We start from the raw sequence: 23590 nt of genomic DNA on the forward strand, positions 1-23590 counted from the left end.
AACTCCACCCTCTGGTCTCATCATTCACTTCTTACACTTCCATTCCTCCTCAGAAATCCATGTTTCTGTGTACCTGTCCCAATATTCCTCTTCTTGTTCGTCCACCATCTTCCTTCCTCTTTCCTATCCCGACGCTGTACAAAGGAGTGAAGATGGATGCCGTTTAAATACTATGAGGGTGATTGATTAAGTAAGGGTATTCAGGTGAGTGAAGAAGGTTTGTGGCTAATGAAGATTGGATGCGGGTGAACAGATTGGCATGGTCACAGCTCTATGTCCATATGGAGTTCCTTGCTAATAAGTCACATTCCAATATAGGTGTCTGGGACCATATATAGAGTTCCTGCTCTAAGGCTGCATTCCAATACGGAAGACAGTGTCCATATATGGAGTTCATGCTGTGGATTAAATGTGTCCTCTGAAACTTAAAGCTCTCTTCCCGAAACTGTGTTATAAACTACACATTTCCGCAGATGAATCCAAAAGCTGTAATGTCTGACAATGGCCCCAAGTTGATCCTACTGTAAAAGTAACAATATAGTAGGCACATCACCAAATCCAATATATCAGAGGGGGGGGGGGGGGGGCAAACTATTAACGGCATTAACATTTGAATTGCTTAATGACACAGTCCAATCTCATCATAAGATCTGTGGAAGGGAGAGCATGTCAAATAATGGAAATGGTCAAGTACACCACCACTGTGAATATTGTTAATATTGTGAATCGTGTTACTTTGAAGGGAACGTTGTGCTTGGAATGCTCTGTCTCATTGGTATGTATCTTTTAATTTGATAAACAGCTGAGCTGTGGTTTGTTTGACTTGGTAACACTGCCATCACATGGTAGAAAATGAAAGGACAACCAACCAAGAGCTTTTTTTCCATGTATTTTTCAATACAGAAAGCTTAAAAGCATTTTCTGAAACAATGTCGATTTTCAAAACAGACACAGATCTCTCAAATCATTACCGTCACCACAATCATCATCATAATCCTCATTACGATCCAAACCAAAAGATCATGTCTCAATGTATAATGTTACAAAATGATGTTACAAAATGATAACATTTCCAAATAAGACATACAAAATCAGATGTTTCCTAAGAATACATAAAATCAAAGGCACAATAATACATTGCTACTGACTGATCTGGTGTTAGCTAAGTAATGCACGTTACTTTAGGGTTTCCCAAACTCGGTCTTGGGGTCCCCCTGGGTGCACATTTTGTTTTCTGCCCTAACACTACACAGCTGATTCAAATAATCAACTCATAATCAAGCGTTGATTATTTGAATCAGCTGTGTAGTGCTAGGGCAGAAAACTAAATATGCAGCCAGCGGGGACCTCAGGAACGAGTTTGGGAAACGCTGCATTAGTTAGTTACCTATAATACACATCGCATTTTGTACTATATAAAGAGAGTCACAGAGAGATTCACAGATGTGACTTGGGTTGTAGTCATCTTGGTTGTATGTCACGTGATAGTGTTCATGGAAAGTACATCTCTCTCCCTCTTTTATCATAGATTTATCATGGGAATTACATAATATATATGATAACATTTTCAGGGACTCCACTTGCTCAGTGTCTACTACCCTACTCCTTGGCCTCCAGAGACCAGAGTCTCTTCATAATATACTTTTTAACTGGAGGTTATAGAGTTGGCAGGCTCTTGGTGTGTGAAGGAGATTCTGCCTAAGGGTCGAGTCATGTATCATGGCATCGTAGGCTCTACACCTGGCAACCCCTCTGATCTGATTCTTTGTCTCTCCCCCTCCACCTCCACCTCTGTCTGGCAGCTCTGTTCTCCACTTTCCTTTCCTCCCTCATCCTCCTCCCCTTCCCCGCTACCCTCCCGCTTCCCCTCCCCCTCCCTCTCCTCGTCCCCCTCCACCACCTCCCTCCCCTCCTCTCTCTGGCAGTTCTGTTCTCCACTATCCTGTCGTCTTCCCTCCACCTCCTCCTCCTGGGCTTGTTGGCACCAGGGCATTGCACACATCTCCAGCCCCCCTAGGCAGCCCTCCCCCTGCTGCTCACACTGCACCACAAAGATCCTGTAGAACTCCAGCAGGACGACAAGGATGTTTTTACAGGTGAAAAAGATCATTAGCTGGTTGAGAACGTTCTCCCTGATCATGAGGTAGAGGCGGTAGATGAGGAACGGCCCGTCCTGGAGCCCCACAGTCAACAGCAGACTCCACACTTCACTGGAGCAGCACGGTGTATAGCAGGAGGGGGGAGCTCCAGGCAGTCCCTCCACTACAGCCACGCTTCCCTCCTGAGATAGGCCCCGCTGGGGGAAGCCGGGCTGGGACAAACAGGGCTGTAGATGGGCCTTGGGGGGACTGGTCTGGGTCAGAACCAAGGGGAACTGCATGAGGGCCCAGGAAAAGAGGGCAAGGCCCATAATGATAACGGCCCGGTTGGTCTTGACCTCGGGCTCCTTGAAGGTGTCAAATATGTCCAGGATGTCAGCGCCCAGGCCCACGTAGACCATGAGGAGCTGGGAGAGCTGGTCACGGGACATGTCTCCTTTGGGCATAAGCCAGCGGCCCAGCACCAGTACGATGAGCATGGTCTGCTCCAGCCCTGCCGCCCAGTTCTCTGGGTCCAGCTGCAAGATGTCCTGTGTCAGTCAACACAACACACAATGAAATTAGATGATACTTTGTCTTCTAAGAAAGTTACTATGTATCTTAAAAAATGCTTCTTAACCAGAAGATAAAATGTACACATTAGAGCCTTGAAGAGGGAATTTATCCTGACTCAATTGTCATTATCTTGTGCTCCAAGATTCAAATAAATTCCGTCCCCAAACTTCAAAAGTAGCCATGAGGCAAAAAATTCCACAAAAAAAATCCCATAAAACAGAAATAGCCCCAAAATTATCATCACAGAAATATCTGAGAGTATCTTCAAGTAAGTCTAATCCAGACTTCTCAATCAATCACATCTCAATCAATGTGTCAATTACATTTCCCTCGTCCTCCCTTATAATGTATTAATCCCTAGAGATTCACATCTTATCTGTGATCAGGTATCAGTTAATTGTTGCTGTGGGGAGGGGGTTGTAGTGTGATACCTACCGCTGAGATGGGGATGTGAGCCAGCAGCTCTTCTAGCTCGGGGCCAGAGGAGATGTTGACAGGGAGCTTGTACTGCAGCAGGCTGAGCTCCAGGAACCAAATGGAGGGGATGACGGTACTGAGGTAGAGAAAAACCATGGGGGAGAACCTAAAAGCAAAGCGACGAGGAGGGAAGGGGGAAGCTATTTTTAGCAACACACACACATTTTTTTGGCCAGTCAGTATAAGAAGTAAGCCTTACAGAAGTGTCCCATTTCAGACGGCCAATTATTCTCATCATATATGCAAATCCCACTTGACAGTGCAAAGCCTTCTCCATGAGGAAAGAACTTCAAAGTGAGAGGGAGAGAGGGGCCTGGAGTAAGTTACCGTCTCAGCATGCTCCTCCGCACATGGAGGAAATATGAAGGCTGGCTTCTGCAGTATCATTAGGATTGATGGAGGAATCATTCCTCTGTTGCGTTAGAATCGGCAATGGCATAATTTCCTGTCATCCCTTTGAAGGGTGTGGAGCAGAGGTCATCCAGTGTTTATGTTCATTCAGTTCAGGGCCCTGAGCCATGCAGGAGACGACGGTTTGAAAAGGAGTAAGAGTTGCATAAATAGACTGGCTTTTCATGGAAAATGACAGTTAATCCAGCAAGCGAGATAGTCAGAGTGTTGTTGAAGGACATATCATATTTTTAGGGAGATATACTGTATACATAGAGATGGAGAGCTATACATGGAGAGAGAGAGAGGAAAGATATTTTGGATGCATACAATAAGTGGCTCACTATAGCTGCAGCTCACCACCTCGTAAAAGAGTTCCACCAGTACAGTGGTGAGGTCAATATCCCAATAGAAAAAGGTTAATGTGGAGACGACTACAACCCTTCAATCCCAATTCCACCCTTGTAAAAAAAAAAACAGGCAGAACTGTGTAGACTGTGAAGACAGCCAGGCCAACGGGTTTATTTGCTAATGTCTTTCTATCTAACATTTCCATTTATCGCAACATGAACAGGAGAGGATTTTTTTTATCCTTGCATGAAATTAATGAGTTCATTTGTGTGGTTAATCATTATTACAATTGCTGTGTAACCCTGGGGCTGTTTGATTGTTTTTCATTAGGTTTTCCACTTGGGCTACGACTCCCGAGACAGGAATAGATAATAAAGATTGTGCAAAAATGGATGTGCCACTGTAAGTCTTACATTGTGTATTGTGTGCGTGTGTGTGTGGGTGTGCGTGTGGGTGTGTGGGTGTGCGTGTGCATGTGGGTGTGAGTGTGTGCACTGTGAAAATGATGGAGAATAGATTGAGGAGGACGCTTTATCGAGATCATGCACTATAATGGAGCAGAGGGCTTCTAAATGAGTTGATGATGTGAGTGTGTATATGAATTGGAAGTAAGTGTAGTATGAGTGGCTGATGTTAGAGGGACAAGTTACTGCCTTGTGGCTTTATACAGGGCAAAAGGAGGAAGCACTGGCAAATTCATATGTGTTCATTCTTACATAACATTGGTACCAGAAACAGTTTGGCTAATACTTTTCTTTGCCAACAGGAATAATGCATTTTAATGCAGTCATTATAAGACTTAATTGTGTATGATAGGTAATGATTATCATTATTAGCTTTGTGTCATTGCTGTAGAAGGCACTGTAAGGCGATAGATGTTATATAGACGTTACCATTTCCACTCTGCATTGCGGGTACACTTGATGGTGACTGCCATCTCCACCCCCAGCAGAGCCACGCCCATCAGCAGCAGCCAATAGAGGGGCTCCCCTTTGACGGCGACCACACGCCACACGGTCACCACCCCATGCACAGCAAACAGGAAACGGCTCAGCAGAGCCAGCAGGAAGTTGATGATGCGACACATCCTGTCTGAGAGAGGAGTCCCACAAGCCCCAGTTGAGGAGGATGAAGTGTCCGTTAAGACACTGACCTAAGGTCAGTTTGGCCCTAATGGTTAAGGTTAGGATCAAATGAGGTGTCCGGTCCCAGATCTGCTTCAGTCAACTCCTTAGATTATCATTGTTATGTCATACATGAATAGTCAGAGGAGTTGGCTAAAACATAAACAGATGGAGCCAGACAATGAAGGAGGTAAGCTCATCCTAGAGCTGTTCTATCTGGAACCTACTACAGTATGTGTGGTATCACCCAGGAGGTTAGTGAGTGTCAGTGATATAATAGTAAGAATATTTTTTAACACTTTTTTGCAAAGAACTGAGTCTAAAAGCCTCTTATATTCGAGTCATCATCGCACTTTAACCAAGTCAGCTCGGACTGACTCTTGATGAATTAGGTTACCATACCATAATGTATGGCTAATAGCTTTATCAACCCATACATTCAGTATTAGCCCATCTGTGACCAAACCAAACAGTTGAATTGGCATTAGACAATGAGTAGCCTCCCTAACTGATCTAGGTCAGCCAGATACTAGTCTGTAGGATGAAACAAGCCAACACTGATTAAGAACTGTGCGAGGAGCCAAAGTGTGACTTTGAGAGTGATAAGTGAGTGTGTATTACAAAACTGTCAACTGAGCTCCGCCAGTCAACTTCAAAGGACTGTACGGAGACATAAAAAGAAAAATCATGTTTTTAAGGTGAATCATTTTATATTGGATCATTTAGGATCATCTGCTGTATGATCGTGATGACTAGGAGTGGTCCCTGGCCAATGCACTGTCCATGTTTGTCACATCTACTGTTGGTTACAATTTCAGCTGGTTAAAATCTCTTAAGCTGACAGTCCCTGAAATCGGGCACTAAAATTAATTTAAAAAAAATATGTATATGTTTACATAACTTATTTTATTGATTTCCCACCGTTTTATTAGTCAGAAGACAGCCATTCAGACCTTCCTAGGACCATGTCAACATCCTCTGTTGAATAAACATGTATTTGCATCATTACATCCATTTATATCACTTCACAGCAACTTTATGTCAAAGGGGCGGTCCTTAGAAAAACATTTATCCAGCTCGACTGCTTCATGGCACAGGCATGGCAAAACAATCGCTGAATTTATCTCAAGCAGGCGGATCTAAATACATAACTGTCATTGCTCTACGATAAAAAAATGTGATCTACACACTTCTTTAAACCTAAAAGAAGTAAAGTCATTTTGTGTGAAAGTCAGACATTTGTTTTACATCAGAGGCAGATACATTGCATATGCTAAGAACTACACAATCGAGCCCTTTACATAGTCCTTCTCCCCTTGTCTATAGGAGAGACGCACACTGTTTAAATGGCCCAAATGTTGATTAAACATTCACAAATCATTTTGACTATCACTAATGTTTGGTAAAGTAATAAAGAAGGTGAAATATGTTCCTAAAACTGATTATAACTATATATGTACAGTGTATTATAAAGTATGAAAAGGCTTATTCATTCATACTATCATATTTGTATATGTTTTATTATACTTTTATTGTGTAGTAAATCATATGGATTGACAAGTGTTTTTTTTTTCTCAGACATAAATTAAACAATTCCAGGTGAAAGCCAAAGGTCAAAGCTTTCTAAAGGGGGAAGGAACACTACTACATTAATAAAATATTGCCCTCTTGCTAGATTGAGGAGTAAAATCATAGCGAAACAGTGCAAAACGGCTGTCAGGTCAACTGGTTAAATTCTAACTGAAAATGTGCTCGTCACTGAATATCAATGCAAGTCAATTAGAAATATGTAATTATATACTGTGAGTTGCATCTTTTGAGTACTTAAGCAACCATAATACTTAGAATACTTAAATAACTAAGTAACTAAGCTATAAGTAGCTAACTAACTAAACTTCTAACTTTTGTACAAAAAGTACAAAACTATTATTGTGATAATCAAAATGTGTTGTCAGTCTATTTTCTTCATACAATATACATGTATACACTATATGGTCATACTTACAGAGTGAAAAGTCCAGATTAAATTAAATCTTTCTTGAGAGTGGTTTAAATGTAGCTCCAATATTTCTTCAAGTCTAAGAGGCTTTTGTTTTCGTGAGTAGATACACGCCTATAGTGTGCAGTCCCTCACTTCTATATGACATGGCTAAGTTGTGCCACTGTGTCTGCTTTTTAAACACCTCCCACCCTAAATACACACACCACCACCACCCCCCCTGGCTCCCAACACAGACCATGTCTGACAGAGGTAGCCTCACTGGATGAGTCAGCACAGGAGATAAGAGATCACTAAATCTCTGGATGAGTCGGCACAGGAGATATGAGATCACTAAATCTCTGGATGAGTCGGCACAGGAGATAAGAAATCACTAAATCTCTGGATGAGAAGGCACAGGAGATATGAGATCACTAAATCTCTGGATGAGTCAGCACAGGAGATATGAGATCACTAAATCTCTGGATGAGTCAGCACAGGAGATATGAGATCACTAAATCTCTGGATGAGTCGGCACAGGAGATATGAGATCACTAAATCACTGGATGAGTCGGCACAGGAGATATGAGATCACTAAATCACTGGATGAGTCGGCACAGGAGATATGAGATCACTAAATCACTGGATGAGTTGGCACAGGAGATATGAGATCACTAAATCACTGGATGAGTTGGCACAGGAGATAAGAGATCACTAAATCTCTGGGTAACATTTGATTTCAAAGGGGCATTCCTAACATCTTTATAAAACCAGTCATAACACCTTCATGAGTGTTGCAGTATCATTCATCCAATATTATTAGATATCTTAATTTGGCAGAATGCCACTGGGTAAACAGCTCTTGGAATTGTCTTATGGAATAACTTTTCATTGACAACATCTGGGAGAAAGTGGATCTGCAGTTCACCATGAGTTCTGGCCTGGAGCACCAATCGTAAATATTATGTAAGGCCTAGTGTGTGTGTGTGTGTGTGTGTGTGTGTGTGTGTGTGTGTGTGTGTGTGTGTGTGTGTGTGTGTGTGTGTGTGTGTGTGTGTGTCCACTAGATGGCATTGTTAGTGAAGGGCAGCAGATAACACTTCCCATCTCTGCACCGACATCTTCATCGCCATCCTTCATGATGTCATCTCTCTGAGCCCAGAACAAAGTTATCTACACTGGAGGAGACAGCCTGCCATGGGCACCCAGCCCTGCCCTTTCCCACCCAGGGGTGGCCCCTGGTCGGTTCAGCACTGCTGGGCCTGATAACAGCCTTACTCACGCCCCCCAGCCAGGCTCCACACAGAGAAAACGTGGACCAAAAACAGACTCCCGAGATATCAGAGCCTGGTTCGTCTCTAGGTTTCTTCCTAGGCTCCTGCCTTTCTAGGGAGTTTTTCCTAGCCACCATGCTTCTACATCAGCATTGCTTGTGGTTTAGGTTTATAGGCTGGGTTTCTGTATAAGCACTTTATGACATCTGCTGATGTAAAAAGGGCTTTATAAATAAATCTAATTTGATTTGATCACTAAGGGAATATAGCTAGGAGGTTACAATAGTTTGTATGGTACTTCCTAACCATACAGACAACAACCAGTAGAAGAACTAGTAAGCAGTAATAACAGGTAATAAGCAGTAATAACCGTACTGCAAATAAACCACTATCTTATTCCTGGTTAGAGATGCAACTTAGTATTTACTTCATCATGTACATCATGCACACCTGATTCTGCAATGACTTCTAGGGGACCACAGTGTTCATTATTTTATAACCAGTATGTTATACCCACATGAGGTTCCAGTTCTACTGTTACATACACAAAGGGACATGCTGCCTGAGATCATCTGAATTATAAATACTGCACATATTTCAAAGTGCATAATCTGGATTTCGGATTAAATTATTCACCATGCCTCAAATTAGTCTATTCCTCAAACTTGAGTTGATTTCATAAAGGGGATCACTGAATATGAAATGTATTGTAGCTAAAAAGACGTGGAAGCTTCTTGGTGCTCTTAGTGAATCCATTACACCTGCAATGAGGCTATTTGGACATTTGGATTATCGAGAAAAAGGCAGATATTCTAGAGACAATCATGAGAAACAACTGTTCCAAAACTTTAAGCCGAGGCATTAGAACTCCAAAGTGAACATTTCCAGTGTGGAGATACACAGGTAGTGGAGGAAATCCTTTAATAATAATAATAATAATAATAATCAGGAAACAGGAAACAGGAAGACCTGGCAGGAGGAGATAAGATGCTCTGAAGCCCAAATCAAACTGGAGAGGAAAAACGGGTGGAGGAATTATAGGAGAAAAAAGAGGAGTGGGGGAAGGCAGTGGGATGGTGGAGGGGAAGAGGGGCGGTGGGGAGAATAAGCCCTGCAGCCAAATAGACTACACCGCATCTTATCATCATGAAGTCTGGACATGTTTTTGTTTTCAACAGTTAGTCCATCACATGAGATGTGTTTGTGAGTTAAGCGAACAACAATTGTTGTGCACATTAGTTTTCAGCAATGACACATTAGTGTGCTGTGTATGTTGCTGGTGTGAGCAGAGTTCATACATGTACAGTAAAAGGACATAGCTGAACGTCAGTCCATTGCTATGGCTTAGTGGGCAGCAATCAGTATCTAAGGGGATTGCAGCAGTAGAGTTTGGGTGGCTAGTGAAGGTTTTTGGAGATAAAAGTCAGCAGCTGGGCTATCATACAGTGAGCCTCACTGAGGATAAGACATCGACTACCCCTCAAGGCTCCCTTGTACATAACTTGTACTTCAGAACATATCCATATACCTGATCTGATTTTGTTCGTCCATTCACTGTACTTTATCTGCTATTTACCAGGTCCCTACTTCATCATATTATACGTAAATCCAGTTCTTCTTAAGGAAGCCTTGTTTACATCGGTGCCCCTATATAAGTCCCAGGATTCAAAGCGGCATGATTTTCCTCTATGTACAGTACTCCCGTCCTTGGTGGTGCCAGCCTGTCCATCCATAGTCCTCCCAACTCACATGGTGTACGCCACCCAGTAGATCACATTGACGATGGCGAAGGTGGCGGGGAACACAGCCCTGGCGTAGACATCTATGGTGTCAGCTTGGAGGGGCTTGCAAGCACAACAGCACTTGGAACAACAACTACAGCACTTCTTATCCTCTTCTCTCTCCTCTGACGCTGTGGTCCCCCGCACCCTCCTGGGCTCCACGTCCTCCTCCTCTGCGGTCTCGGCGCCGGAGCGCTGCGGACGGCGGCTGGACACCATCAGGCCCTGGTTCATTCCAGCCACGGACAGGGAGAAGAGCACCATGGCCTGTTTCCCATTCTTTACGACTGACTGGAGAAGCAGAGAGAGAGATATGTCAATAGAGAAAGGCTACAACAGTCAATTCCTTTGTGAAGTATCTTTACCTCACACCGAAGGAAGCCAAAGGAAATTGTGCATGTTCAAAATGCAAGTGCTTGTAGGTTCCTACTCACATTGTTTGCACCTATTGTGTCAACCCAATAATGTCCCTTGAACACTATGTGAACATTGAATGAATGTTGTGGTATAAATGGGTCAAATGAAGAACGGGCCTACCACTAAACCTTGGGGAACACCACAGTTGGGCAAGTGTTGTCCTCCCTTCTTACCTCGGAGCTCATCTTGTTGGCCTTGCTCTTGGCCTTCTCTTTGAGCCTGTAGTCGGCGTTGTAGTGAGCGAAGGCATACTCTATGAGCGCGGCGAACACAAACACATAGCAGATCCAGAAGTAGACATCCAGCGCTTTGATGGCCGAGGCTCGAGGGAGAGATGAGCGGGCGCTCACCATTAGAGTCGTCATGGTGAGCACAGTGGTGATCCCTTTACCAAAATATATATGGAAATTACATATTTGTTTTGAATAGAAAAGAGGAAGGTCCACACTCAGTCGTTGATGTGAAATAAAGTTAAATAAAAAAGTGAAAGTGAAATAAATTAAAAGTGAATGTGAAAAAAATAATATTTTGTTTAAAGCAGCAATCAGCAGTAGAAATAATCATCGTAATCCCCTCCCTACTTCAGTAAAAAGCTGAGGGACAGGCCTGGAAAAATGACATAGACAGTGCTATGGATGCAAGGACTGACCATCTATGATATCAAAAGTATAGTTTTAACCATGTTTTGGAGGCCATAGAGTGTTTGTTTACATTTACATTGTTCACAAACATTGGCGTGAAACAAACTTTTTATTTCGGGTTCTGATGGGGTACGACAGTTTAACTAAGCTCATGAGGCATGCATAAGTTATATTATTCAATAGGTAAATATTATTAATTTATAAGTCCAAAAACTGATGTAGCAACTGCTGATTGCACCTTTAAGATGGAAACATTTTCTTCCTCTATTTTATATTTATTGAGGATTGTTTTTGGTTTACACAACACAAACAACCTAAGATAAGAATCTACAACTTGAACTGTGATGAGGGTTTCACCTTTTTCATTAATCAAATATAATTTGTCATCATGCATATCACATAACTATGAATATACTTCTCAATGATAATGCACTTTATTTTCTTCAAATTCTAGGTCAATGTACAAGTAGACACATTCAGTTCACTTTGAATTCTTGCTGTCTCATTGAATCTGTGTTTTCCCTGTCATTTCTCTACTAACATACTCACAGCAAGCTAATAGCCGTATTCCAGGCCGACTAGATTGCAGACTACGCCCCCAATATCACTAACAGAATACTCTTAACATGATACTAACCCAGGGATACCCGAGCCGGGACTGCTGTTTGGCTGATCCAGAAGGACACCCAGGACATGGCAACCAATAGGATGGAGGGCATGTAGGACTGAATGATGTAGACGCCTCGGTTACGTCTCAGCTGGAAGCGAAGGCTGAGCCGCGGGAAACGTCCGGCTTGGCGTGAAAAAGTAGACCAGCATTAGCTTTTCAATCAGTCAATCAATCAAAATTATTTATAAAGTGCTTTTTATATTAACAATTGTCAAAGTCCTACAGTAACCCGACCAAGACCGCAAAGAGCAAATTACAAGGAAAATGTCCCAAGAAGGAATACATCTTTAGAGGAACCCGACTCAGAGGAGGGGGCACATCCTCTCTGAATAACATGAGCCATTCTGTCTGTGCATAGAACATACCCACAAAGGTGTCTGAGTTCAAAACATATTAGTTAAAAAGACCTGGGGTCTCTCTTACACAAGAGGCATGGTAAGACAACGTTCAAAAGCATGACTCAAAATGGAGAGTTGTGTACAGTGAAAGAGGTGAAAGAAGTGAAAGAAGTGCTCTGTATAGAAATGAAGAGACATTTCATGAACATCCCACTGGCTGTTAAGTAGCGTAACCATGGTGATAGCAAAATGAGGATACGTGGGGGAAGCTCACCGGATTTGAAGTTCAGCGTCTCCGTGACAAATTTGTAGTCGATGATGGTGAACTGGGAGAGCTCCAGTTTGTCCAGTCCATGGATGTGTATCTGACTCTCAGACCAGTGGTACACAATGTCCTCTGAGGAGTAGCCATCTGGAACAGTCAAACAAACAAGCAGTCAACAAACAAACAGTCAACAAACAAGCAGTCAACCAATATTCGTCCCAACAACAATGGAGCATCATTGGAATATTAAATGTATGTGTAAGGCATTGACCCTAGCCTTGCTTCTGGTACTCGTGGTACACAATTTCCCTTTATATTATGGCCTACATGCAGCTCTACAGACACTGGGAGTAGTCTAAAGTGTTTTCCTGTCCTCTTCTGTATTCTCAGTAGAGCCGGCCAGAGCCGGCAGGTTGATCCCTTAAGTTTAATAAGAGACTGTTTCAGGTGTGGGATTTATCTGTCCAATCAATGAGATGAATTGATCAATGAACTACTGTACCAGGAAGAAAATAAAACCACCTTTACTTCGAATTGGGAAATCAATAATCATGTTGTAAAGCAGGGGAACCACTTTGACCCGGGGGCCGCAATCGACCTTCTGGAAGGCCGTACTGAAAATTGGTTATATTTCCTCGGTGATCCTCTATCCATCGTTTTGGGATTTTACAATTCTCCCTGACTGTCTAGCTTTATTTTGGTGATTATTAGCAAGATGGACAGTCAAGAAACTGTATGAATGTAGGTCCATTATCCTATCTACACCGTTTCGATTTGAGTCTCCCACCCCCCGCCCAAAATAAAACTGTTCTAACAAAAAATTTGAAAAAAGGTAAAAACTCCAACCACCCACGGCCTGGATTAGACCCCCTAGCGGGATGATTTGTATGTTTGACACCCCTGCTGTAGACTATTGAGAGCCATCCATTAACCTTTTCACTTGTGAGTTCCAAATATCTCTAAAGGTCACCGCAGCCTGAGTTTTTTTATGCTGTGATGTCAGAATGCACTCACAGGACAGTTAACCCACGCTGCCCTCAAACCAAGGCATGCTGCCTGCTAATTATCTATAGGCTATGTTTCAACTTGTCAATTTCAAATCATTTTCTAACAAGTTTTATTTTCTAACAACTTTTAAGACAACAGGGAACACGTAAAAATACGAGGCCAAATCATGACGCTAGACAGTAGGCTTGTATTTGGGGTGATAACATTTGATTTGCTTTGTGATCTGTCAAAAACGGTAAACAACTTGTCAAATCATGTGCTCCGGTTATTGTATACACTGTAACAAGTACATCAAATATTTGTAATATGCTTAAAAGTGGCCAAACTAAGTTCATATTTTTCAGGCAATGGGCTCAGCCATCTTTGACTTTGTTCATTTGCGTTCTATAGTGAATGGCATTCTAGGATTAAGGAGTTAACATAAACATACATGGCTGCCATTATAAAGAATTTAGCTGCTGTTAGCTTAGCTGACACGCATCTCTTTTCTAAACAATATTACATTTATCCCTTGTGCTCACCAGAGATGTGGTACATCGTAAACAAGTCTAGCTGTTATGGAAAGAGTTTGGCTATGGATGTGTTCCGTGTGATGTTTGGATGAGGAAGTTTGCATTTATCTTTTACAGGAGGAATAAAGTTGTGTAGACCTTTATTACCCATCAGTACAACACATTGTTTAGATGCTTTTCAGACAACAATGCTGTTTAGACGCATTTGTTGCATCATACGTTCTGTTGCTACTGTTCCAATCACATATTTGCGATGGTACGCTGCAGGGACCACTCAACAATGATCACAAATATGTGATCGTAATGGTCAATTAAGAGTGGTAGGGAACATGACAGACTACCGGTATTGAGATCATATAAAGAGATACAAGTCTATGTAAGTAATATAAGTCAACCCACAGCTTTCTAGGTCCAGCATACACTCCTGCTCATCCATGGGGTATTTGGTCAGGTCCATGTCACACGCCACAGTCGAGGTGATCCTAAGAGGAGAACAAGTCATTTAGTAAACACCCACTTCAACCACAATAGTAACTTGACCCGTAACGGTAGGCCCTAGTCATTCTCACTTTGACATTATCATTAGGCATTATATAGCCTTAACTTCAGGCCACGGTAAATCAATCATTAAAGGGCCTCTCCAGCCCACACCCTTTTCTCCAGCCCACACCCTTTTCGTCCATCTCTCCTACCCCTTTCCTCCTTCTCCTCCTTCTTTCCTACTCGATCTATGCTCCTACTCCTCACACATTATATCCACCTCTCTCCTCCCCATTCCCCTCATTCCTCTCCCCTCCCCACTCTCCCACTCCTCACCGGCTGCTGTAAAGGATGACCCCATCAGGCTGCAGGCGAATCAGCTTGTTCTCCACGGTGACGTCATGGAACCAGGCGGACTTGGCGTTGACAATGAATGTGTCGGGCAGCCAGAGTTTATCCACGAAGCGGCTATCCAGCCCCAGGGTCTTGTTGGTGTGGTTGTAGGACAGGCGGTCGTCCCGCCAGCTCTGACGCAGGAAAATGGTCATGGTGTACTCCTGCCAAGCAGTCACACACGGTAACAACAAGAGTAGGCATATACATACGCGCAGACACATGCACACACAGACAGACAGACAGACACACACAGGGACAAAGCTGCGCCAAGGGCATTGCCAACTCTGGTACGAGACTGAGTGGTGGATTACGTTGAGACTTAGGGCAGTACTGTAGCTAGGAGAATAGGAGATGGATAAAGGTCTGTTTCAATACTTTTCAAATGTCTCCTTTAATAGTTTCCCTAGGGTAATCACTGATCTGAACGCTATTAGTTAAGAGAAATATAGGTTACAAGACTATTGCTTTTCACCAATCCAACCTGGTTGAATCTGTTGAATACCTCAAGGGAGGAAGGAAGGATACCTTTCATAACATGCATGCTCTGTCTGAATCCCTATTGGCTGATGTGGATGACACATAAGTGGTAGTTTCACATTTAGTTTTACTGCAACAGAACAGTAGCAGTGAAATATGGCAACCATTTTGTATAAAGGCCTGCAGGTGAATTTATACATTACCATGTTGGCTTCAGAGATGTGGTCAATACTGGCTACTTCAATAGCCATGGCAACATTCACAGGTGGGCCTGTGGGAAAAGAAGTGAGAAAAGAAAACAATCGCTCCCTCCCTCCCTCCACCCCAAAGACACCCCTAGATAAGGATCAATGGCCACCCTACTTAACATTTCTCTACTGGAAGTGACAAAGCACTATGTACATTCATACACATGACATTGGGGGTCTCATGGGCTTGTGCAGTGGTGTTGTATTTAGAAGTGCATACATAGCTAGCATTCTTTTGTAGTTTGCTCGATGATAAGCATGATTTGTGCTGCTGAGATCGTGGACACTTGAAGGAAATCTAAAGGGAGGGAGATCAGGATCACCGAAGCGGAACTGAAAGGCTATTTATTCCAAACATTAAGGAATCATACATTACCATTCTCCACCATTCAGCACTTATCCCATAACCATTTACGTCAAATTGTATTCTATAGCCATTATCCTACCCACCATAGAGATAGCAGTCATCAGCATTGACAAGTGGGAGGACAGTCAAAGTCAATGAAACTCATTTTGGAGGATTTTAAAACTAATTGTAATCCATAATCCCTTAGCCTGTCACTAAAACCTAGCTCATTTTGACTAGTGACCCTTTGGGAGAGGCTCAGTGTTACACTTCTTTGTTTAGATTCTAGACACCTATCATAGCACCACTTTCCTTCTAATTTGAAATGGTGAAGGGATGTGAATTGAATACACAGAGTAAGACCACACCAACTGATGTGCATGATTCTTCAATGGCCTTAGATAGCCCATCAGTAGGGCTTTATGGTAGCTGTCTTAGCACTTAAATAATATATGAGGGAGATGTTATCTCATCTTATTTATGAGAGGAAGTAAGGAGGGAGTGGGACTATTGATCATTGTTGAGCATAATGTTGAGCTACAGGTATGTAGTGGCCTTGTAGTGGCCTTGTTGCTGGTTCACTAGGCCTGACATTGTGGTGGTTCTTATATCGACAAAGCTTTTTCACCTCTGCTTAGCTGAGTTAAGCTGTGAGGTTGAGAAATCTAATGCTGTGGACATTGGATGTTTCACATTTGGCAGGCATTCTCCAGCAACGCTCCTTTCTTTTCTCTCGCAACACTACGCACGTCTTCCATTTCCAAAGCATCATTTAAATAATCCCTTCTGCAAACTCATTCCAACGCTTAATTGCTTTTGTTTGTAATCTTTTGCGTCACGTTCAAACACAAATGCTTTTAATAGATTCAAACCTCTTATTTACATAGGGGTAAATATTTATTTCAAATAGGATCTAAAAAATGACAAAATGGGGACAGGAGAATTTAATACGAGTCAAAATCATTTGAGTGTGATTTTCAAAACGCTTAGGTCCTATATACCTGGTTCTTGCTATGCTAAGAATGACTGTAAATGTGAGGGGGTGAAATGCAACCCAATGCCACGAGCAGTAGATCTCATACTCACCTCCTATCCCAGGGCGAAAATTTCGCGCATAGCCCTTCATTAACTCATCCAGATTAGGCAACCAGGAAATTTGTATGTCTGAACCTATATAGTCCCCAATGTCACTCAGCATGGCCCTATAGGGAACAAACACAGCACACTTGAGCACTCTGCGTCCACAGCACTAGAGAAGCCCTGAAGGAAGAAAGCTAGAGAGGCAAAGGCAGTATTAGCATTTTCATGTTGAACATAGATTTGCGATCAAGATCGGTGGGCATGCAATTATCCTTGGAGGATATGAAAGAAAAGAGCAAACTTATTACAATAATACATTATTACAAAGTGCCTATTATCCATTAGGGATTTTGGAATAATGGACAAAACTATCTCACTTGAGAGCTTCATATTCCACACATTTCTGGGCTAAGTTGCAGTTCATAAACCCTTGACTTGTGTTCTCAGCTTCAAGACACATACTCATTAAGCGTCTCAGAGTAGTAGTGCAGATCTAGGATCATTCCCTATTTATGTAATCTCGTCTTGTCTATGAAATATTATTAATTATAATATAAAGGCTAAACTGATAATAGATCAGCACTCCTGACCCCAATCTTATATGTGCTGCTTCTGACTGGACACAGTGCACACAGAAACTGACCACCAGAAGGCAGTGTTAGTTACTATGAGGGCTCATTCTGTGGACTCTTGGATGAGACAAAGGGCCAATTGTCTTACTCTGACTCTGATCTAACTTACTATGTGTTGTATTTAGTGATGTAAAATGTTCAAACCGCTGCAAATAGAAATTCCTTATTCTACCTGACTGAAAATCATAGTGATATCTTCTAAATGCATGTCTATTTGAATAAAGTTTAGTAACATTGCACCCTCCTGAACAGACCACTGGTTTCAAAAGGGACAAGAGAGAGTATTGTAAGAGGACAGACAGCACTCAGGACATGCAGAGGTGTTTCCCCGGACAATATTCGAACGAATAAAGCCCTTTTGACATGTTACCCCTTTGTTCATAGTCGTTACATAGTAGCTAAAACATACTCTTAAAATGTACCAGACATTTTTTTTTATTTTGTCTTTTAAAACCATGGAATGTTTTTTTGCGCTTGTATTCTGAGGTTTTAATCACATCCTATGACATAAATAGATGAGAACATTGACTGAATTAATACATCAAATGAACTGTCTCCATGTGATCGACAGCTGTAGTCTATTACTAGCCTAATTAGCAGCTTCTATATTCAGAGGTAGCTGTAGGGTCGTTCCTTTTGATTTGAACGAAACCTTCCATACATATTTGCCAATGATGGAAGTGGTCAGAAAGTAACTTTTTGGACCTGAATGCCAAAACGTTCAGATAGAGGTGCTCAAAGTTCACTAATTTTGCATATTTTTTTTAGCAAATTCTTTTGTGCAATTTTTCACAAATGCTGTAGCTTTTTTACATCATCTGAGGTGTTTGTGTTGTGCCCGTCATCGGTTGTGACACAGTTGAGACACAGCATACTCTTGAATAATTTACATTAAAACCTCAAAAAAAAGGACACTTTTTTGACAACCCTGTTTGTAAGCTTTCACATTATATAAAACTCAACCGTTTATCTTTTTCAGTGATGAACACATTTATGTCTCATGGTAGAGTGGGGTATGCAAAAATGGGTCAACTTTGAGCATTTCTATCTCCTGAATGTTTTGGCATTCAGGTCCAAAAAGTCACTTTCTGACCACTTCTACCATGGGCAAACATGTACGGAAGGTTTCGTTCAAATCAAAAAGGGGTGCAGTTAGAAAGTGATTGAAATCATATCTTCAGAAACTCCCAATGTGCTGAACCTGTGAGGTCAAATAGAAATGTGACTGTGCAGAACATATACCACCTAAACAAAATCCAAAGAGTTTAACAAAGTTTGTTACAGTACTCCGGATTTTGGTTTTGTTGGTCCTGTAAAGATATAGGCAAATGAGCAAAAATAAAAACAGCCTGACTAAGTTCCAATATCCACAGTAGGATACCACTTATTTAGAGTGCATGCCGAATACATTTCTTCATTCCAACTGGTATGCTATTGATATTGGAATATCCCATAGGTGCCTCCATTTGTGGCCTTCCTCTTTGACAACTAGGTGTTCTAACTTAATAACCTAACTGATAAAGTGATGGGACCTGTTTAAATTGGTGCTGTCTCAGCTAATGGCTACATACTGACTTCCTCTTGTAGGTCTACCTATAGTAACTTCAGTGCAGTGTATAGCATCACACCACAGGCTACACATTATGCCCTCAGCAAAGGAAATGTGATGTCATGAAATGCTAATGGAACTGAGCATTTGATTAGTCTCAAGGGGGTTTCTGTAAACGTGCAAGGCCCGCTCTCTCACCCCTTCACTCTCTGTTCAAACAGTTCAAAGTCAATTTCCCGTCGATGTTGTTCCTCTTAGTCTTTAATTTCAGTTCATTAGCAGGATCTCCCGAGGCCCTGCTTCGCTAACCATCTGTTTACCAGCTATAACAAACTGGGTATGTCCGAAATGGCAGCCTATTCCCTATAATATAGTGCACTACTTTTTGACATTGTTAGTGCACAAGAAAGAGAATAGGGTGCCATTTCAGATACAGCCACTGAGAGCTGAGGTGAAGAAGACTAAACACAAAAGAAACAGACTTTCTTGCCTCGGATAGAAATATAAAAGCCTTGTAATGTAGCCCCAGCAGTAACAAGCTTAATTTGCTTCATACAATGACATCAATTTGTACCTGAGAACAGAGAGGGAGATTTGCACTAGTCATCCTTGCATTTTTTGTTTATGTTGTAAATCCTGAATGTTGACAGGATGTAAAGCTGGCTAATTAAATCTGCAGCCTTTTGAATGCCAATCAGTAGAGAAACTGTACAGACATGAAATGGTGGCATTGCATAGATATGGCACATTCAAGCTCTGTCATTTCCAACCTTGATTAGCCAAATTCATTCTATAGCTTCTCTAAGCTGAAAGCTCTCTCTACGTACTGTGGCCTTTCCACCACAAACCCAATGTAGTGTAACTGTGCTTTGTTCCACTGCTGATCCCGCAGCCATTTGGCTAGAGCATATCTGGACCCCTCAGCGATAGCATCTGCCTGATTTGCACATATGGAGCATCCATTAAGGACATACTAAGGGTATGTAGCCTATGGTGCCACCATGTCTTCCAGTAGGGCATAAGAGAATGCCAAGACAAGGCAAAAGGTCACTAACTATGCCACTGCTACCCCAGTAAACCAACAAGAATGAATTCATTCTCACATTTGAATATTTGTGATGTTTTTCCCTGAACCTCTTTCAACTTTGCATTTCTGGACTACTTCCAGTAGTACTGCAACAACCACCAGTTTTCCTTTAAATGCAGATATTTAATAATGGGGCGGCAGGTAGCCTAGTGGTTAGAGCATTGGGCCAGAAACTGAAAGGTTGCTTGATCGACTCCCCGAGCTGACAAGGTCTGCCCCTGAACAAGGCTGTTAACCAACTGTTCCTAGGCCGTCACTGTAAATAAGAAGTTGTTCTTAACTGACTTGCCTATTTAAATAAAGGTAAAAAAAAAAATAGAAATAAAAGGCTTACATTTTACTAGGCCTAGGACTTGTGTGAGTAAAATAAACTCCACTACAGGACACACTATATGAAACATTCATTCTAAATGTTAAATATTTTAAAATGACAAAAATGTGACAAAAAAAAGTGAGATCACATTGCAGTGAAAACTGTCTGCCATTTAAACATTTGCCCTCAATAGGCTGTGTTAACACAGGTAGCCTGTTCCAATCTTTTTCCTCTAATTGGTCTTTAGACAAAAAAATGTTTACCTTTATTTTAACAAGGCAAGTCAGTTAAGAACAAATTCTTATTTTCAATGACGTGTATATGCAGCCTTACATTGAAGAGGATTTATCCAGAAGAGGGGTAACTTCTAAGGATTATCACAACCAAGGGTATGGTGCATGTCACCTGAATCCATTTAAGGACAGCTGTGACTGACACCAAAGGTGAAATATTTTGCCAGACCCGATTCTGACTTTAAATTGTATTATTTTTTAAACACATCGTCAAGTAGCCATGTTCAAGAAAATGGTTTTAATTTTGTTTCTAAAAGGTTTGGAAATGAGAGATGAGGCACTGTCAGATTGCTACTCCAAAACACTCACAAATTAAAATGTGGGGGATCGTATAGTGGCAAATAAAAATGCTAATGCATCAAGTTCACGAAGCGAGGATAATATATCTTCAATTTGACACACACATCTCAGAAAAACCTGCGAAAGATCACATTCTAATAACAATTACACCCTCTGCTGGTATGTGTTGTCAGGAGTGGCAGGACGCTACCATAATTCACAACCTTGTACAACCTTTTGAACTGGGACAGTTTGCAACACTTGTGTAACTGAACATACCTCAACAGTTTACAGTTTAGAGACTGTTGCAATGACACGACCAGGATGGATGTGTGTCATTCTGATGTCAAGAGGCAACTTGCAATAATGGATGTATATGGACTATTACAATAACCTTGTGGAGGTAGTAATCGCAAAGTATTTGCATTGTCACTGCATCGTTATTATGGGGTAGACTGTTTTTTGTAAGTATAAGAGTGTATATAGAAACTGTTCCTCATTCCACTTGTGTTATAACAAAGACCACTCAATTGCATTACAATGCTATGAAAAATCAATTATAAAATGACTACGTAACAACATGCTGTTGTTATAATCATCTCATTACTAGCAACAACTAATTTTAAGTTATGGTGTGACATTGTACACAAATATGTCACACATGATAGAATGTAACATTATTTACCACATATCCACTTCCGATTGCCTCTATCTCGTTATCTTTACTATGAACGTATGATCAGCATGGGTGTCTATGTTGATGATGGGCCCCACAGCACTTAAGCTGTAACTAACTGCTCAAATGCTACATACAGTACGTGGCCATTGAGTAGGCTATTCCTCTGCTATTGCAGAGAAGTCATCAGGTTTTAGAATTCATTTGTAATCAGCTCATTTCACGCAAATTGGACAAATCAAAAAAAGGTAGGTTAGGAATTAGTTTCCATCAAAACATTATCTAGGCTACATCAGAAACATATGTTATAGCCTCAATGTGCTTATTGTGTTGTAAATATAATTCGAAATCTGAAAACACTTACAGAAATTGACTAAAAGCTTTGAGAGTCATCTAAACGGTCAGTAGGCTATATATGTTAGGATAAATCAGAACATAGCAACAGCTGACCTACAAAATAAGGGCAAAGTATGCTATTATTTAATCAAAAAATTGTCCCAAATGTAATAATATAGGCTATTCCAAAATAACAAAATTCTATTAAATCCTTAGTGAAGCTTCTGGGAAAGTCTCCTCCGTAACCCTAGTCAAAAGAGCCGTAGCCTATAATAGGGTTATCTTACCTGGTGAAAATGTTGTCCCTGATATTCAGGAGGGCAAGGCTCGCCAACATGAAAGTTATCATGTCCATTTCAACAGCTGGCCAAAGTTCCCACAACAAGAAACGATCAAATAACCGAAGGGGATCGCACAAACTGTGTTCCTACGGTCCCATAATGTGGAGAAAGATCATGATTAAGTAAACTGTTGTGATGACTCATGATCTGCTCACACACGCGCGCCTCTTCTTGTCCCTGTCCCAGCCCAGTGTACAGAACGCACGGAGTCAACTCTTTGCTCAGACGACAACAGCAGTCTAGTTAACTGGAGCGTACTCTTGCGCTCCCCTTTTGCAGCACTTGCTCGAGAGAGAGGACCACACTAAACTGTCTCTCACTGCGTTGCCTGCTCGCTGAGCAACGTCAGATTAAATCGTCCACGCATGAAAACGCGTCTCCACTGTAAACTCGAGGCAAGAAAAAATACAACAGATATAATCGATTTTATAAACTTTCAGTATTATTGTCATCTGCCCAAGCCTATTCGTTTTGTTCAATCAAAACTAACAATAGATTCATTAATATTACGCATGCAACAATAGTCACTGTACCCATATTTTGGCCTAGAAAATGCCTTTAGAAATCTGTTTTTACTATGTGGTAAGAACCAAGTATACATACAAGTTCACTCCAGTTTATTCAAAATAGACCTTTATGATGTAGGCTAAAAAATTGTATGTATTTTTATGCTAACATTTTTATGTAGTAAATAATTTGTGGTAAATAAACAATTCCATTTTCAGATATCACATTTCCCCCATTTTGTGACGAAAGTATTTTCATAACAATGCACCTGCCCTGGTTTCATTTGCTCCACCCAAGGGAAGCAGGAAGTGATTCAGAAATAAAAACACTGTTTGCTTCCCTGAGGATTTTCAACATGGATTGTTGCAACACTTAATATTAAACTATAGGCCTACAGTATGCTACACAATACAGTAGATTGGATGGATATTCTCTCTCGCTCCTCTCCTGGTGGCATAATCTACTCTTGTAAAGGGTGGTTATCTGCTTTGCCCCTCTAAGGTCACATGCCTTGCCTTTTCCCTCATGTGTCAGCAAATCTGTTTCTTTTGGGCCTTTGTGCATAGTGACATAGATTAGGATCAAAATCAGGAGTTATTGCATTTTAGAAATTGTTTGTATGCCTATACGGACTAAAAATGGCTTCCTGCATAGGCTACCAAATTTACAT

General features: G+C 41.4%; 2 protein-coding genes across 3 annotated transcripts; both read right to left on the minus strand.

The window, feature by feature from the left end:
- Positions 1–1717: 1717 nt before the first annotated feature.
- On the minus strand, positions 1718–4959 carry LOC139367337 (transmembrane protein 26-like). Its single transcript, XM_071105543.1, has 3 exons — positions 4766–4959; positions 3090–3237; positions 1718–2629 (listed from the first exon to the last, which is right to left on the minus strand). The coding sequence occupies exons 1-3, from the start codon at positions 4957–4959 to the stop codon at positions 1718–1720; spliced, it is 1254 nt and encodes a 417-aa protein (XP_070961644.1).
- Positions 4960–6512: 1553 nt separating this feature from the next.
- LOC139368641 (gamma-aminobutyric acid receptor subunit delta-like) lies at positions 6513–22654 on the minus strand. 2 transcript variants are annotated; one of them, XM_071107763.1, is made up of 9 exons: positions 22360–22654; positions 16914–17029; positions 15437–15504; positions 14697–14917; positions 14280–14362; positions 12370–12507; positions 11725–11880; positions 10620–10831; positions 6513–10320 (listed from the first exon to the last, which is right to left on the minus strand). In XM_071107763.1, the coding sequence occupies exons 1-9, from the start codon at positions 22425–22427 to the stop codon at positions 9994–9996; spliced, it is 1389 nt and encodes a 462-aa protein (XP_070963864.1). In that variant the 5' UTR covers positions 22428–22654; the 3' UTR covers positions 6513–9993. The 2 variants fall into 2 exon arrangements, with proteins under 2 accessions (XP_070963864.1, XP_070963865.1); XM_071107764.1 differs by lacking the exon at positions 16914–17029 and having other exon boundaries at positions 9156–10320; positions 22360–22470.
- Between the last annotated feature and the right edge of the window lie 936 nt (positions 22655–23590).

The sequence above is a fragment of the Oncorhynchus clarkii genome, chromosome 16 (assembly GCF_045791955.1).
Source record: "Oncorhynchus clarkii lewisi isolate Uvic-CL-2024 chromosome 16, UVic_Ocla_1.0, whole genome shotgun sequence".
NCBI lineage: Eukaryota > Metazoa > Chordata > Actinopteri > Salmoniformes > Salmonidae > Oncorhynchus > Oncorhynchus clarkii.